At 42.4% G+C, this 17,462-nt stretch overlaps 1 protein-coding gene across 1 annotated transcript in view; it reads left to right on the top strand.

The window, feature by feature from the left end:
• Positions 1-3,005: 3,005 nt before the first annotated feature.
• The window catches only part of LOC104958232 (protein TsetseEP-like), a 62,447-nt gene continuing 47,990 nt past the window's right edge, over positions 3,006-17,462 (top strand). The window contains exon 1 of the mRNA XM_010785963.1: positions 3,006-3,791. Coding sequence (XP_010784265.1) covers positions 3,163-3,791 — 629 coding nt within the window. The 5' untranslated portion in view covers positions 3,006-3,162. The remainder of the gene's footprint in view (positions 3,792-17,462) is intronic.

A 17,462-nucleotide genomic window follows, 5' to 3' on the forward strand; every position in this document is an offset into this window, starting at 1 on the left:
AAACATACGCCCTCAAACGATAACGGGTCCCAGGGTGGGTAGATCTGGGGACGGAACGCTCTGGGGGGTCAAACAGCTCTGTGTGTACGCCCGATACGCCCTAGCCCCGCCTCTCCCCACCTCTCCTGCTCACCCCCGTCATTGCTGATGTGTTTCGCCAAAAACAACAACAACAAAAACAGTGTTTCGAGGCAGGTCCCGGTATCTCGCAGGACAGTGCACCCAGCAGGAGCCTCCAGCAGACCCCCGCAAGGTTCCCTCGTCCCTTGGAAGAGGCGGAGAGGTGGATGTTGGAGATGAATGTTCAGACTGGAGCCACAAACCACCAGGAGACAGGAGTTTAAACTTCTTTGTTTTATTTATCAGGGTATTCAGTTGGCGGGATGGTAGCTGTTGCCAATGGTTCTACCAACTGAATACCCTGATAAATAAAACAAAGAAGTTTAAACTCCTGTCTCCTGGTGGTTTGTGGCTCCAGTNTCCAGCCGACACCTGTTTCGTCGGGGGTCCTGCCAACTCCATGTCCTGTCCCGTTGGGGGTCCCGCCAGCTGCTCTTCTGCCGGGGGTCCTGCCAACCCTGTGTCCTGTGCCGTTGGAGGCCCTGCTGACTACTCTTCTGCCGGGGGTCCTCCCAATCCTATGTTCTGTGCCATTGGCAACAGCTACCATCCCACCAACTGAATACCCTGATAAATAAAACAAAGAAGTTTAAACTCCTGTCTCCTGGTGGTTTGTGGCTCCAGTCTGAACATTCATCTCCAACATCCACCTCTCCGCCTCTTCCAAGGGACGAGGGAACCTTGCGGGGGTCTGCTGGAGGCTCCTGCTGGGTGCACTGTCCTGCGAGATACCGGGACCTGCCTCGAAACACTGTTTTTGTTGTTGTTGTTTTTGGCGAAACACATCAGCAATGACGGGGGTGAGCAGGAGAGGTGGGGAGAGGCGGGGCTAGGGCGTATCGGGCGTACACACAGAGCTGTTTGACCCCCCAGAGCGTTCCGTCCCCAGATCTACCCACCCTGGGACCCGTTATCGTTTGAGGGCAGGGGTGGACTGGCCATCTGGCATACCGGGCATCGTCCAGGTGGGCCGTTGACCCAATGTGGGCCGGTCCGCAATGTTTTTTTTTTCTTTTCGTTTTTTCCCCTCTAAATTCCCTCCAATTGGGCCGGCCAATTGGCTACAGAGGGCTAGCAGTGTGTTGCCAGCATCGACACATATTATTGGTCTACTGTTTGTCATTGTCAATCAATCATGGGCTGATAAGCTCAGAGAGCCCTGACAGTGCTGTCAATCACAACACAAACCAGGGTGGGGCGGGACCTCATGGCATGGGTGGGAGTCGCGGGACNTGGTGTCCTTTGACAGGTCTTTGGTCTTGGCCATAGTGGAGTTTGGAGTGTGACTGTTTGAGGTTGTGGACAGGTGTCTTTTATACTGGTAACGAGTTCAAACAGGTGCCATTAATACAGTTAACAAGTGGAGGACAGAGGAGGCTCTTAAAGAAGAAGTTACAGGTCTGTGAGAGCCAGAAATCTTATTTGTTTGTAGGTGACCAAATACTTATTTTCCACCATAATTAGCAAATCAATTCTTTAAAAATCAGACAATGTGATTTTCTGGATTTTTTTCTCTCGTTTTGTCTCTCATAGTTGAGGTATACCTAGGATGAAAATTACAGGCCTCTCTCTTCTTTTTAAGTGGGAGAACTTGCACAATTGGTGGCTGACTAAATACTTTTCCGCCCCACTGTATATCCTCTGAGTTACCTTAACATTTTTTATATAAACAACTCTATTTTTCGCTTTTATAAAAACAGCATTAATCACAGCATGTTGTTAAGGTCACTTCTGTTCTTGATGGATTTGGCCGACTGTTCTATGCCTCATTAGATTTCGACTCCAATTAACAGCCATTTTGAATATCAGCAGGCTTTGGATTTCAAAGACTGATCATGAGATAAACAAAAAGTGTTTTAACAAAAGTTACATTAGTTTTTCTTTCTGTGAAATCCCCAATACCAAGTAAAACACAATTATCTTGACAGTAGAACATCAAGGAGTTTACCATCCTGCAAATCCGCAGTGTAACAACTGAAAGTGCATATTTAAAAAGTATCAAAACACAGCACCCCCAAGAGCCGAGCCCTCTCTCAGTGAGATATCACTTCAGTTTGTATCAGGAGTGATCATCTCAGCAAACCTAAAAGCCATTTCCTTTCCTTGCTCTCTGTCTGGTTGACTTCTTTTTGTATGTCCCTTTTGGTAAAGTCAGAGATTCCAAGGCATGGACTGAAAGGCAGCCTGAGCCAATCTGCATAAAACATTGCTGTGCTTTCTCAACGTAGCAGGAGAAAGGTATTATCTCTTTCCCCAACCTTTTATGATGAACAGTTTTTACTGAAAATTATTTTTTTCAATGGCTTCTGTCAGGAATCCACATCAATGTAGCGTTGTAGTACATTGGATAAAGACGCACCGCCTTTTATTGGATTTTAGGGCTTCTTTTATTTTATATGAACATTGTACTTAAAATGTTGCAGATTTTTTTAATGAAGAAAAACAAAAACACAAACTAGAGGCAAACTACGAAAATATTTCTTACAAAGCAATTAACGTAAACCAGGCCCTGATTAGTGATTAGGAACACCTGAGGGAGAGGCTGCTCCTGGAGGGAGACAATCAGGGGGAGAGGGGGGGAACACAAACACAACACGGCACGTAGCATAAAGTTAAACTGATTTAGTTTTGACTGAAAAGTCTCGATGTTTTACACAAGCCTTCCATGGTATTAGAAAGATATGGAAGTTATACAAAAAAAACACAATTCACCACGGTGTGTAAAACGTGCATAACAGATTTGCTGTTCTCTATGCGTGTTGACGTCACCACTACGACCCCGCCCCCGATGCTGAGCCCTCCTTGCATCAGCACCATTTCTGAGAGAGAGAGGGGGAGAGAGAGGGAGACAGAGAGTGAGAGAGAGAGAGTGAGAGAGAGATTACCCAACCCAAGCAGAGCGTAGCCTACTGAGGCGTCAGACGGCCGCCAGAGCATTCCGGTTACGCACCGTTCAGAGGGCCCATCGACGGTTCGCAGCGCCACAAGCAGCTGAAGAAGAAGTCACCATACCTGGGCACACGGCCACGTTTATAGTCAGTAATGGAGAGCCTGCTGGATAATCCCATGAAAGCCGTTCTTTACCTGAAGGAGCTCACCACTATCGTGCAGAACCAGCAGAGCCTGATCCAGACGCAGCGCCAACGCATCGACGAACTCGAGCGAAAGGTGGAGGACCTGATAGGAGAGAACCGAAATTTGAGGGACCCCCACCACTACGTCCAGCAGCCCCCTCAACATCACCACCATCACCACCACCCGACTCACCGCAGCGCCAGTCCCCAGGCACCGGCCAACCTCCATCTGCACCCGGTGAGCAACAAGGCTGCGGCTCACCTCGGCCAGCAGGCGCAGCAGCAACAGCCGCCGCCGCTGCTGCAGCATCAGCAGCAGCAGCAGCAGCAGCAGCAGCAGCAGCAGCAGCAGCAGCAGCAGCAGCAGCAGATCCCCGGTCTACCGGCCCAGCCTCAGCAGCATCCCATCCCTCCCGCGCCGACTGCCCACCACCCCCAGCAGCTCCAGCTCGTCCCCACCTTACCACAGTCGCCCAAAACGAGCCAAGCCAGCCCGGACTCCGTGGAGGAGGACAAGAGGAGCCCCTGCTGTAAGTCCCTGGTTCCGCAGACTCCCACCACTCTCTGCCGCTCCGTCGGGCTGGCGAGGAAAACGGAGTAAGTAGCTTACAGTACATGCTGTGTGCACTACAAAACCAATGTTAACGAAACATTTACTGTGAATTCTGACCGATTTTTCCTCATAAAATAGACAAAACTATTCACATAAGATATGCAAATGCAGCAAATCCCTTTTAACTTGTTGAATTTTCGTCTCCATAACAGAGATGCCCTTTAGCAATTGCTATTTAGGCTTCTCCTGACTCACAAAATACATAAATTATTTCATATTTTATTCAGCGACCCTAATAATATGGATACTTTTTCTTGTCTAAATATAGCAAATGTGCTTGGAATAACACTGTAGTACCCTGAAGGTCCATGAGATCAAACACCACAGCCTGTTATTTCCCATGTGAGGGTGTCAGATGACATTTTGGAGACATTTTCAACAGATGCAATACAGTTAAGATTGTAAAGAAGACGTGAAATAGTATCACTGCATGAGGCCTGATGGATTTACCTTTGATTAACTCCACACCCCCTGAGGCTTAATTTCCTGACAGGTAATTCAAGCTACTCCTGTGTTTTCACGTTTATTCACTTGTTCAGTTGTTGCCCTGCTAAATCAATGGAACGCCTAATGGTTATTGATTTTAAGACCAAGGCTGGCATTTTAAAAGTTTTGGTTTGTTAATTCTGCACCAAGGTAAATTGTCACTACTGGGTGGGACTCCATGTTGACATTAGAGTATCTTTGATGATTTGTAATGAAACAGGAATTTATTTAAACCATGCCCTCAGCAGGTCATCCTTACTTTGCCCTTTGGATTAGTTGTTTGTTCCGGTGAGGTTGCTGTGCCCACTTGTGTTTGCACACCTTGAATGTGTTATAAGCTATTTTAAAATGCATCTGTTTGACGCTTGCTGAGGTAGCGTTTTCACAGGTGCAAGGGAGCGTGGTGGCATTATAAACACACACTTTATAGTTAGTGAGTTTTATTTTGCATGAAGGCATATCTTTGACCTTGAGGCATATGATTGTACGTTCACACATACAAAAACTACCTTCTACTTTTGATTGTGCAGACTATAATGTTTTCCTTATTAAGGCACACACTAAAGGATGTAACACTGCAGGAACACAGATGGAGTAATAACAACAAAGACAGAAAGATATTTACAACCTTACAGCCTCGTGAGAGTGACTAATAAGCCTTGATCTGTTTGATGAAGGTATGTTTCAAGTCAGTGTCAGATTCCTGGTTTCAAACAAGGTTGGTGGCATCAAGATTCTGTTATTTAGTCTCTTTTTTTCCCTGTTTTGGAGCATATATTTTCATAATCAAGCTACCATCAGGGTTTGTTACTTTTCCGGATCATTTTTTATTTTGTGGCTGTTGGTCGAATGAGCTGAATGTTTTTTGTTAGCCACAATCAAGGTCATTTGCCTGCCTGTGCCAGAGCTACACACACGCACACAAAACACACCGCGCTGAGCCCCATCTGTCCCACTAGGCTGCATTTGCATTGTTTCTGTTAATCCAGATTGATTCATCGTGCCATTAAGACATAATTCCTAAAAAACATGGGTCAGGAATATAAAACATTAGCATGGAAGTAAAACAGAACTGCTTTTAGGTGAATTGACCCCAGAAATGGGCAAACACACACTAGATATGAGATGTACCAATTAAATGTCAGCAGGGTTGTAATCGGGTACTATTTCAAACTCTTCAGAGACACAGGCATATTTGGAAAAACTATGCTGACCTGATTTATCACAAAAACGAGTTTCTCAATGACTCATGAGGTCTTACTCTTACCTGCCCTGTAGCAGAACCACGACTGACTCAGCTTCTTCTTCTTCCTTTTATGGTTTTATGGCGGGTGGCCATCTACTGTATTGGAGTTGACCAGAGCAGCCCCTTTTAAACATGTAGCCCCTCCCAGCAGCCTTCACTCACAGGGAAATCAAATGTATCCAAAATCCACAGCTTCTAAACCCCAATACATACCCAATAAGTGTTATATTGATGTACAAGCTTTACTTAAAGTTATGTTCTTTAGGCATAACGGTTTAACAAAACAACAATTATGCATCTCACATGATGATGAAATAACACCAGAACACATTATTTGAATGGGAGAAATTATGCACATCTATGGGTCTACTGCACACTTCCAAACATTTAAGTAAATATTATTTGTGTGCAATTTTTTTTCTAAAATAGTAACAAATAGTAGGTACTAATGGTTGTGCTGCGGAAACGGATCCATCACCGGGGGATTCCATACGTGGGTTCCTTAGTGATTCAGCAACCATGCCCCCTGAAAGTCCTGCAGATTGATTAACATTGACAGAAATATGAAAAAAAACTCAAAGAAGGGAGAGTACTGTACATTTTTATTTTGCTTAATGGGAATATAGTGACACATGAAAAGTAGGAGACGTGAAGTGGCATTGTAATTTCCATTTAGAAAATTTATCCTGGTCACACAAGATGGTGTATCTGTGCTGTCAGTGCCGCAGGAGGAATAATACATTTCAATTAACGTGAGGATGACAGGGACACATCACAGACATACTAATAAGGGCTGTGTGTGTATTTGTTTATATATTTATCACTAATTTTACTGTTTCTAAAAAGCTTAAGTCTGCAATCCACATTGAAATATGACAGTGAAACAGAAATGTGTCTCTTTTACAATTTGATTTTCGTACTGTTATAACAAATCAGTAAATACGTTTTGTAAACAGTGCACGAAGTCCGGCTAGTTATTACCCTGTTCCCTGTCTTTGTGCTAAGATAAGTTAGCATAGCGGCTAGCAGTAGGCTACTTTAGATTACACACATGCAAGTGGTATCGAGCTTCTCATCTATCTTTCAGCAAGCAAAATTACAATGAGGCTTAGGACGATAATATTGATAGATTCTTTTGGGTAAATAGTGACAAAAGGAGATAAGGCACACAGCAAGTATCTCGGAATACTAGGATGGACTGTATATCCAACATTACCGTTCACCATTCCAACAGCTTATGTGTGTTTTTACTTGATTGAAATGAAGCAAAAAATCCATTTGCAAAGCTTTAAATTACAAATGAAATGCCTGCTCAGTCACATCATTCATTCCTCATCTCAAGCTTCGAACAGCAAACGTGGCTGTAAAGTTGATTCCATGTATTTTGCTACTGATGTTTTGCAAGTGTGTTTCCCAGTCTGAGAAAGATTCTTAAGGGGCTTGTATGATCTGAGGGGAAGTCTTAAGTAATCCTGTCTACTCGTCTCGCTTCCTCCTCTCCCTGTCAACTCCCGCTCATACTTTCTCATACTCAATCTTTCGTGTTTTCTCACTATCGTTGAATTTAAATTATACAGATGTCCACCTATAGTATTGATCCTAACCTACTTGACTGTCCTAATCTCTTTTCACCTTTATCCAAAACTGAAACATTGACATTTGCTGGCTTTCAGTCCAACTCATCTTTGGTCCTATGTCTACACTTGGAGGTTGCCAAGTGTGTGTGTGTGTTACATTTTGAGAATGTGAAGTTTGGAGTCAGGAAGACTGATAATAAGGGTAGTCTTGGTGGTGTTTTTTTTATTTGTGTCGAGGCACGTGCGTGTCTGATAGGCAGAAATCCCTTTTCTGAAGGTGGATATCCCAGGGTTCTCGTATAGCTCCAGGTGCTTCTTCCCTGCCTCCCACACTCTCACAGATATTTTAAGCTCTTGCTCTTACACACAAAACACTCACTAATGCACACAAACCCGAACATGCCTCATGCCACCTGGCAGCCCGCATGTTTTTCCGCATTGGCCGTGACTCCCAATGCGCCCGCCATGCCCTCGTTTTCATCCTACTGGCCTCCTACCAGCTGGAGCTCAGTATGTATGCCATCTCACATGCTGGGGGGGGGGGGGGGAGGGTTGAGCACACATACATCCTAGCATACATTACAGAGTGACCCTGCTGAGTGCCGGCTGGATGCTGCAGTGTCTCCTTGTTCTGATGCTCTCAGATCAATGAGCCTGCAGCTTAGCCAGCACAGCCTCCAGCAGCTATGCTAACCCTTAAGAGCAACTCTGGCCTTGATCTTCAGGTGCTGATCCCTATCTTAAAGCCACGCTATCTTTTATCTCAAGTAACAAGGCCTTTCTACTAAATATTAGCCACTCTCTGTAGGAGCAATGTGTTTGTTACATGTTACATTAACCTCTGTCCAACTATGTTAGACTTTAAAAACCTTACAGTTGTGTGGCTAGCTGGTCCACACTGGGCTCGTTTTTAACCAAAACTAACAGACCATTTTTCAATATAGAAATATACAAGAGAACAGCTGTTGTAAGTGGATATATGGGATGCTTTTCTGTCTTTTTCATTAAAGTAGTTGCTGTATGGTAATTAAGAATTGATCTTGCTTATGCGTTACCTACTTGACACCTCTGATGGGCTAAGGTAATGGTTTGGTAGAAACCAGTGAACATATCACCATATCTAATAAATACGAATGTTCTACTCATTATCTTTGCAAACGGTGGAAATGTACTATAACCCAAATGTGGGAACCAATGGAAACAAAATCTTTTTTAAAGCTCATACTCATCATCAACCGAAAGTAACAGACATTTTTTCAAATACAGTCAGCCTGCTGTTGCTGGGCAGGTCGTGTAGAGTGGATTTCATAAGGAGCTTTTAGTTGAAAACAGCTGTCGGCTGCTGGAAACTGAATTAATGAGGGTAACAAAACAATAACACTGTGAAACTGCAAAGCAAAACGCAGTGAGAAAAATACACATTATTTGTGATTTTGGTAAATTGACCTTTTCCTTTTAACCCCTTTATCTAGAGCCTCAAAGAAAAGTACAATCTCTGCCTCGATAGAAAGATGGCTGGATGATGGATGTAATGACTGCAAATGGACATATTAGTTCTCCCTGTCCTCTTCTTTATTTTGCCTCCTGCCACCATTTCTGGAGAGCTGGAATCTCCTCTCCTCGCCCCCCCCCCCCCGCTCTTTACTTCACTCCCCCTCCCCTCTGTCTGAATGGGAGTCACGTCTGCACGGTTATGACAGGGTGGCTTGGCTCGGCTGCTGCTGGAATCCAAATCATGAATATCACATTTGGTGCGTAGTGCTTTTAAATTGCTTCATTTCTCAGAGGATATAGCTGCCGGTTGATTCCTGAGTCCCCGGTAGAATATTAGCTGTTTTCATGCACAAGTTGAGCGAGGCAAAAGACAGTCCCAGTTGTCGGTAATCCACCCGTGTGTGTGCCAGCCGTGTGGTGAGGAGTGTGTGTTGTGTTTGGGAGTTAAACGGACAAGTTGTTGTAAGTGGATATATGGGATGGTTTTCTGTATTTTCATTAAAGTAGTTAGTGTATGTTGCTTACGCTTTGGCTTACTTGACACTTCTGATGGGCTTCAGTGATGGTTTGGTCCAATTCGATTTAACCTTAGGAAGTATCGATACATACTGTATGTTCTACTCATTATCTTTGCATTTACAATAACCCATATGTGGAAACAATTACAAACACAAATATCTCTTTTTAAGACTCAATTTAAAAATACAGGCAACTAGAATGGCACTAGGAGAGCCCAGACCTCCAGAAGAGCAAATAATGATTTCAAATGCTTTCCAAGTTAGAAATCTTCCCAATTTTGTGTGTTAATGGTCTGTTTAACAACAAATATGCTAATTACAACATGAGTTTAATTTGATTTAAACTACACGTTGTTAACAGATGCTTCCTGTGATTCTTCCTTGGTTTTTGATATCCACTTCCACCAGGTTTCATGAGAATCAGGCAGCAGTTTTTCCTTAATCCTGCTGACAGGAAAACAGTCCATCCAAATGGATTGCTGTGAATCTGTTAACTAATGTGTGTGTCAGTTCTGGCCGGCAGCTTTTGATTGAGAGTTCAGTTTTGGCTGCCTTGCTGCGTCTTTCAGGTTGCCAGAAATGTTTTCCAAAACCAGAAGAAGATCACTATAGAATAACGTTTTACAAAAATAAATAATGATAGACAAGCTAAATAGGTAGACAGATACAAAAATATGGCTTAAGGACAAAACAGAGTCCAAACTTTTTTTTACCATGTCCTCTGCCTCTATGAATCCCAATCAATCAAAATGACAGTTTGGCTCAACGTTGATTATTTTTCAAACATTGCTTCCTACTGGCAGTCCTCTGTTACTTGGGCACCATGCCGACTCACGGAAATACAGACGTGTCATCCTCGTCCTTGACACTTCCAGATGCCACAGATGACGCCATCTTTTATATGTAAATATTGCACATCCTCACGACGGCTTTGTATAGTAACATGTTTCTGCTGTGAGTCATCCTACACTGTCGAGAGACTCGCCCTCTTCATGGTTGGAGGGAAATTATTCACACATCTTATTGTTGCATTGCGTGTCTGCTTTATGCAAATGAGCAGTAGGCGAAATGAGCAATCAGCAGTGTGTCATTGGTATGCAATCTACATATTTCATGTGAATGCAAACAGGGATGATATAAGTGTTTTCATCTACCGTTCCTCAATCTGATTCCATATCTGATACAAAAATCATTATCAAATCCTTTTAAAAGGTCTCTACATCCTTAAACTTTTATTATAATATTTACAAAAAATGATCACAAAAAAAAACAAATCACTCAAGGTTTACATAAAAGGGAAGCCTTGGCAGTATATTTGAAGGAGCCAGCCACTTAAACAGCTGCTTACCATTAATACAGTTGAATAATGGCACCACTTTTCACTGAGGTAATAAAAGAAAAACATGCAAATGTGATAAATGTAGCACGTGATAAAACACTCCTGATTCCCCCCCCTTTAATTGCTCTGAATTGCATTTAAAGTGTTTTAGCATATCAGGTGTTACAATGAAGCAGATGTGTTGACCATAGGATAACACATAACACTTACAGGCGGCTGAAAGTGATGCATCATCTAAGATTGTGTTACACCAATGTTGGTCACATGGAGGGATTCCTTAGAGGCAGATAATGCTGTGCCACAGCTCTCATTGGTCAGTAATCCAATGACCTCTGCAGCTCAGGGAGAAAGGATCTTTGGAAGAAGGCACAGTGTGGAGTTATGGAAAAATGTCCAGCCCATCTGTCGCAAAGATTTCACCTCTCGGGAGCTTAGGCCTGAAAATCCCTCACCAGACAATTCTAATTGTTTTGCACCATGTGCAGCAGTGTGCATCTGTGGTTGTCCAATGAGATTTAGGCTAGCAGTGAAATTATGGCTGAACATTTTGAGGAACATTTTGAGTTGCAATTTTAGGAATGTAATCTATCGTTGTAGTTTGTCGGGCAATCCTCTCTACTCAACACAATCCCTATCCACTGTTGCAGTGTATACTGAAACAAACTCAAACACAGCCATGCACAGGCACACTGTTGCCTAGGGAAATGTCAGGTATGGTTAACTGTAGGACCCAGAGTAATGTTCAGAGCCTTCCACCTGAGGCTGCGAGGCATTGCAGAGCTGATCGGAACAGGCACCGCATGTCCAATTGGCTTTCCTGGTCTTCTCAACACATCGCACAAAGCCTCAACCCAGGCTCAGCCGTGATTTATTGTACTGTGCAGGAGACATAACAGGGGATACATCCCGTTCTCCCCTCATACGTGATCATTCATTTGTATTCTTTACACCCATGACACAAATTCCTTCATCCAATGGCTCTCCTTTTACATATATAGTCCTTTTTGAACATGATTATGTTCAAAAAGTGTTTTCCTGCTTTTTTGTTGCATCTACAGTATAGGTGTTCGTTGGTATGACGGTTTTAATATTTTCCTGTTGGCCATATGTAGAAATGATAAAACTGTTAAAACATTAACTTGCATTTGAATATGCCACATAGTCTTCACATTCAGATGAGCATTAAATGTTTTTGCCCTTCCCCTGCACTTTGGTGACGTGATCACCGCCCCGTATGTCGGCCCCTCTGTGCCAGGATTACATCATCTTGTACGCAGTGCCAGAGAGAGGAGCTGATGACTCTTCCAGTGATGTCAGTAGGAGTGTAAACTTTAAAGCAGGAAGCACATGAAAAAAGCAGGACATGAAGCCTGAATGAGTCATAGTGTACGTGCGGGAAATAGAATAAAGAAGGTATTGTAACGTGTTTGATGTTGAAAGCAAACTTTCTTTCTTTTTGTCATGCCTCTCCCATCATCAGCCTACAATCCTCCTCTTTTTTGTTACTTTATAACTTGTGCAGAAAAAACTAGACTATCCCAAACTCAATTTCTGCTCTTCCTTTAATGGATAAATGAAAATAATTTCCTTCAGCAGAGATGTATGATTGCTGTTACTCATCTGGTTGATGGGATTTTCCTCATCAGCGCCAGCCCCGGCTGATAGATGACAACCATATCATTTTGATAGATGTCAAGCATCAGTGTGAAGCATGGGAAATATCTGGAATTTGACCCACTGCCAAGTGTTCAGCAGATGGCCCCGCAGCAACACAGCGATGGTGTTGGTGCTCGATATGAGCTGCTGAGACTGCTCAATAGTGGAGGTACCAGCTGGAGAGACAACAGGAGAAACTGCTGTTTTCATGGGAGAATTAGTGACGCATCCTTCTTTCTTTATTTTCCTGCCACAAATTGCATTCAGCCTTTAGAGAAGTTTAATGTCACAGTGGCAAACTTTTTCACTCCCATAGTTCTGATTACATGATACAATCATTTAAGCATTTGGCTTTTGTTAAGGTGCTACCTTGGTCTAACAAGTATGTGCTTTAAGTTTTAAGGTTTGGTTGAAATGTATGCATTATTTTTGCATATCCAAACACTTGTTGGTATCCACCTTTTCATTATTATTAAGAATATACATGTGACTCCTTAAAATCAGGAACGTGGGCTTTTCTTTTGGGCATGCATCTCCACCTTTTGGCATTTGTACGTGTACTAAGCCCAAAGCCATTAACTGGCAAGAGGCATCGGTCTCAAACTGTGGTAAAACCCTAATTGAGATGCATGTGAACGTATTCGATGAAAATGTGGATGAAGAACATTTGTAACAAAGTAGAATTGAATCTAAATATTTTCAGTCTTGAACCCCCTCAAACAAAGAACATGACGGAATTCTTTCAAGATTGCCTCTGCAACTCACATTAAAATAGCTATAAGTGAGCTAAATGAAGGCTATTTTTCCATTTTCCACCGTTGTTACGCCTAATAACAGCACATATTAGCTGCATTTTAAATGAGTGTCAGAATAATTAGTGGGATTAACTTTCTAAAGATGTTTGCAAGTTAACTATTTAGTTAGTAAAGAAAACTTATCCTGCAGTTTAACAGTTCAGTCCTGGGGACCCTGTCACACTATAAAACATGTGATTAACCTGTTAAGCCCCATAGCCCCCGCCGGCGGGGCATACAGGGCTTTTTTCACGAAACTGTGTCTCAGGGCTTCTTAAAATGTAATAAACTATAAATGTGTCATACTCACTTAACGGGAAGAAACTAAGCTAACTGACGATATGAATTTTTTTTCTGAAACAAAACACAAGTCTCACAAGAAGCGTCTAAATGAGCCCTGAGCGAAAAAATGCTAGCACAGAACTCTAGGTATGAATCGATCTATATACTTATCAGATCTGCACAATCAAGCTTTGCTAGCAGGCTGAGATTCCACAGATTCTAGAAATATAAATATCATCACTGAGCGATCAGAACTTGCGACAAGGGAAGCAAAACCAGACAACACACGACGTAGCTTTAGGTAGCAAAAAACGGAGATATGCTCACCTTTTGCTGTTATTCTGATCAAAAGTTGTGTTCAATGGCATTAAAACGAGAAAAACGCAGCTGAAGGTTAATCCATAGGTTAATCCAATGTTTCTGTGTCACTTAATTTTTTTTATTGATAATGCATAATTCAATTTTTATGTCAAAAACTGAGTTTTCATGTTAGCTGCTAATGATAGCTTCCACAGTGTATGACAGCTTCCTGTTTTGCGTATTCTGGCTACGCGTCACTCTCACTCCTTAGGGGCGGAGCCAGAGACAGGTCAAATCCACCCAAATGACCCCAGAAGTGTTTTTCTTTGTGCTAAATCTCTCTAAAAAGGTCAAATGTCACTTGTTTTGCATCAATCTTGATACAGGGTACTTATTATATGTTATAGTTTGGATTCCTAAAGCTTTTAGTCTACTATCCCATCATTCAAGGGTGGTTTTCACTATAAGTAATGGGTTTATTTTGGACGGACACAATCATTTATATTTTTTTATTATGTTCAATCTGANAAAGTATTAAACAAGTAGAAAATCACTAAAAGTCTGGGCATGTTGAGAGCTGTGCATACACAAAAGGGGAGTTAGTCGGTTCCGTAAGAGCCAGCATGCGGGACCGGGATTCTGGGATTTGTAGTCTTTCTCGTTGCGTATTTTTCATAGTCTTATATTTCAACAGTTTTATGACAAACTGTGACTTTTTTGACATGGAAATTATTTGTTAAGATTGACAAACCTCATGTATGTAATTCGTGGCACAATTCAAACGGGATCGAAAGATAATCTTTCTCTCCCCCATTGACTTCAATACATAATTTTTCCGAAATAAGTTCCCATGGGTCGGAAGTAGATGGGCGGGACTTCGCCTCTCTATGTGGATCTTCCCCCTTGATTCTATTGGCTCTAACGGTTAAAAAGAGATGTCAATCATCAAAATCGACCAAGGGGGGCCAGGGATAGGTCAAATCCACCCAAATGACCCCAGAAGTGTTTTCTTTGTGCTAAATCTCTCTAAAAAGGTCAATTTCACTTGTTTTGCATCAATCTTGATACAGGGTACTTATTATATGTTATGTAGTTTGGATTCCTAAAGCTTTTAGTCTACTATCCCATCATTCAAGGGTGATTTTCACTATAAGTAATGGTTTATAATGGCTATGTTCAATCAAAAATTACTTTAAAATAAAAACATCTATATTGATCCTGACTTTTCTACATCCAACTCACAGGTTCATCACTGCTTTGAGAAAAAATATTATTAATTTACCCCTTTTAGAAGGGAAGATAGTCATTTGTTCTGGGAATGTCATTTTCGAGCCTGAGACCTGAAAAACAGGCTTGGGGCTCAACTGGTTGAGTCCAGAAGTAGGTCCAGCGGGTCAAATTTCCCTCATAACCTGGAGCAGGTAACTTTGGTCACATCACAGAGATATTTGATATATTCTGGAATCAACTGCTGTCATACCGATGGTGCGGTGGGCACCAGGTCGTTTTCTGTGCGGCCCGTCTGTATGGCTGTGTGAACTCGCACTGACTCGTAGATGGATGGCTCCTCCACACGCCACGGATACGGACTCTTCAGCACCATCAGGGTTCCTGGTTCAGAGGCAGAGAGTTACAGCAGAGAGTTAAGAAATACAGCAACCCAACACAAAAGTGTGGCCAATCGAGAATGAGACAAATTGTGTGTTTCCTACAAAGGAAAATATCCTATGATGCGGAGCAAAGATAGACTGACCCCCTGGCAACCACAGGCAAGACATTAGAAATTAAAATTCATCCTGCTGTCTTTGCCTGAGCTTAGTCTCAGATCAGCCTTGGATTAGTCTGAGATTAGACTGGGATAAATCTGAATCCAGCCTTAGAAAGCCTATAAACCGTCTGAGATCAGCCTGAGATGAGCTTGAGATAAGTCTTATATCAGTCTGAGATCAGCCTTAGATCAGTCTGAAATCAGCCCAAGATCATTCACAGATGACTCTAGAGCTCAGCTTGAGATCAGCCTTGGATTAGTCTGAGATCAACCTATAATTTCATTTTTTCCAGTATTTAGCTGTATAATTTAAAGCTTGTAAAATGTTACCACGCTTCCCACCTTTTTAATACAAACATGTAATGTAAAAAGCAGAGCAATGTGTCGTTTCACTGTATTAGCCGGTAACTTGCAGTTTGTCATAACGTACCTGCGTCACTGCCCAGCAGAGGCTGATTAGCGAAGTGAATGACAAAATGTTGAAGGGTTGGGTACTCGTTGAAGCCAAACGAGTAGCCGTTATCTTTGCGTGTCACATGGAAATGTTTGACGGAATCCTTTGCCCTGTGGGTCAGATGACAAACAAACATATTTAGTGATGCACTTTTAAAGTTGTTAACATGCAAAATAAAAGTCACGTAGTTAAGTCATCTTAGTATTCTATACGTTTCTTTTTATGGTAATAACTTGTGACATGAAACAGCAATGTGATGAAGTAGCTGAAAGACAACGGCCATATTAACACACATTTATTTTGTTACCTGTGGATAATATGATATCCCCCTAGGCAAGACCAGGGATTCAGAACAGATCAGAATAAGTGGTTTTTAAGATAAGATATACTTTATTGATCCCAAATTGGGAAATTTTGCTCATAATTAGAAATTTTGCACATAATTAGAAATAAAAAAAGGAGAAAATAAACAATTGTACAATATAAAAATCCATGATGGATAACAGTTTGTTTGTGTCCTCCTCTCCACCACAGCATCAAAAGTGTCTATTTTAACGCAGATGACAGAGCTAGCTTTCTTAATGAGTTTATTCAGTCCGCTTGCGTCACCAGCTCTGATGCTGCCTCCCCCCCAGCAGACCACAAAAAGAAGAGGTGTTAGAGGCGGACTGACCTGACAGACAGGGCGAAGCAGCCTTCCCCTTCATTACTGTTCCTCAGGAGATAACTCCCATCAGTCCCATTGGACAGGAGCAGAGCCTCTGCTGCATGGCGGGACAGGTCATGGTGGTACCACCTTCAACAAAATGAAGCAAAAATAAATTAGCACTCAATACTGTGGTTGATTGTGAGACAATTTGGATTTATTAAATTGTCTTGCAATCATTTAAGTTCAGGGCTTGACATTAAGGACTGCCCGATGGCCCGGGGCCATCTAGTATTTAGCTCGGGCAATGAAGCCTCACCTGCTGGTTGCCCGATCGGGCAATCTATTATGCCAGTATGATGCAGCTCGCGGATCCAGTAATGAGTGACCCGACAGTAAAACTAAACATATCTATAACTAGTTTAGGTAGTTTGAGAGGTAATTAAAATAGCTACGTGTGATATTCTAACCTGAAGTGTGTGTTTTGTCCGCTCACCGCTGCATGTGATCATGCAGCGCTGCGTGTCGACTCGTCAGCAGCAGCTGATCTCTCTCTCCCGTCAGATTAGACTTCACTAGCGTTTATGTCCATATCGATCAGATCTAGCTAGTTCTAGCTAATGATATGACTACCTGCTTATTAAAAGACACCTCAACAATAAGATTCGCTATGCAACTGGGTGAGGCCACAAAGTATAGCGCAGCATTATGCATTTGTTTACATGCCCACCGGAACCCCGAGGCATTACCAACAGATCAACGCACAATCAACCCATACAGGACATCTCTTTCTCCCAATTAAGTGTTAGACATTAGAATTGACTATTCTTGTCTGTCACATTCTTGTCTGTCACATAAGTGCCGCAACTGAAGCGGTATTGCGCTAAAGGGAAATTATTTTGACCGAAGAGATTTAGATTTGCCGGCTAACGGGAACGTCACCATGTTGTGTGCTTCGCGGATGCGCTCGGCTCCTCTCGACTGCTGCTCGGTCAGCTTCCGGATGAGGAAGCATTCATTCGACCAACTTACAGTAGATAACATTACAAACATTTTTAACAGGGGGCCATAATAGTGTAAATAATATCTACACTA

Source organism: Notothenia coriiceps, unplaced genomic scaffold, assembly GCF_000735185.1.
Source record: "Notothenia coriiceps isolate Sejong01 unplaced genomic scaffold, NC01 NC01_scaffold00028447, whole genome shotgun sequence".
NCBI classification, from domain to species: domain Eukaryota; kingdom Metazoa; phylum Chordata; class Actinopteri; order Perciformes; family Nototheniidae; genus Notothenia; species Notothenia coriiceps.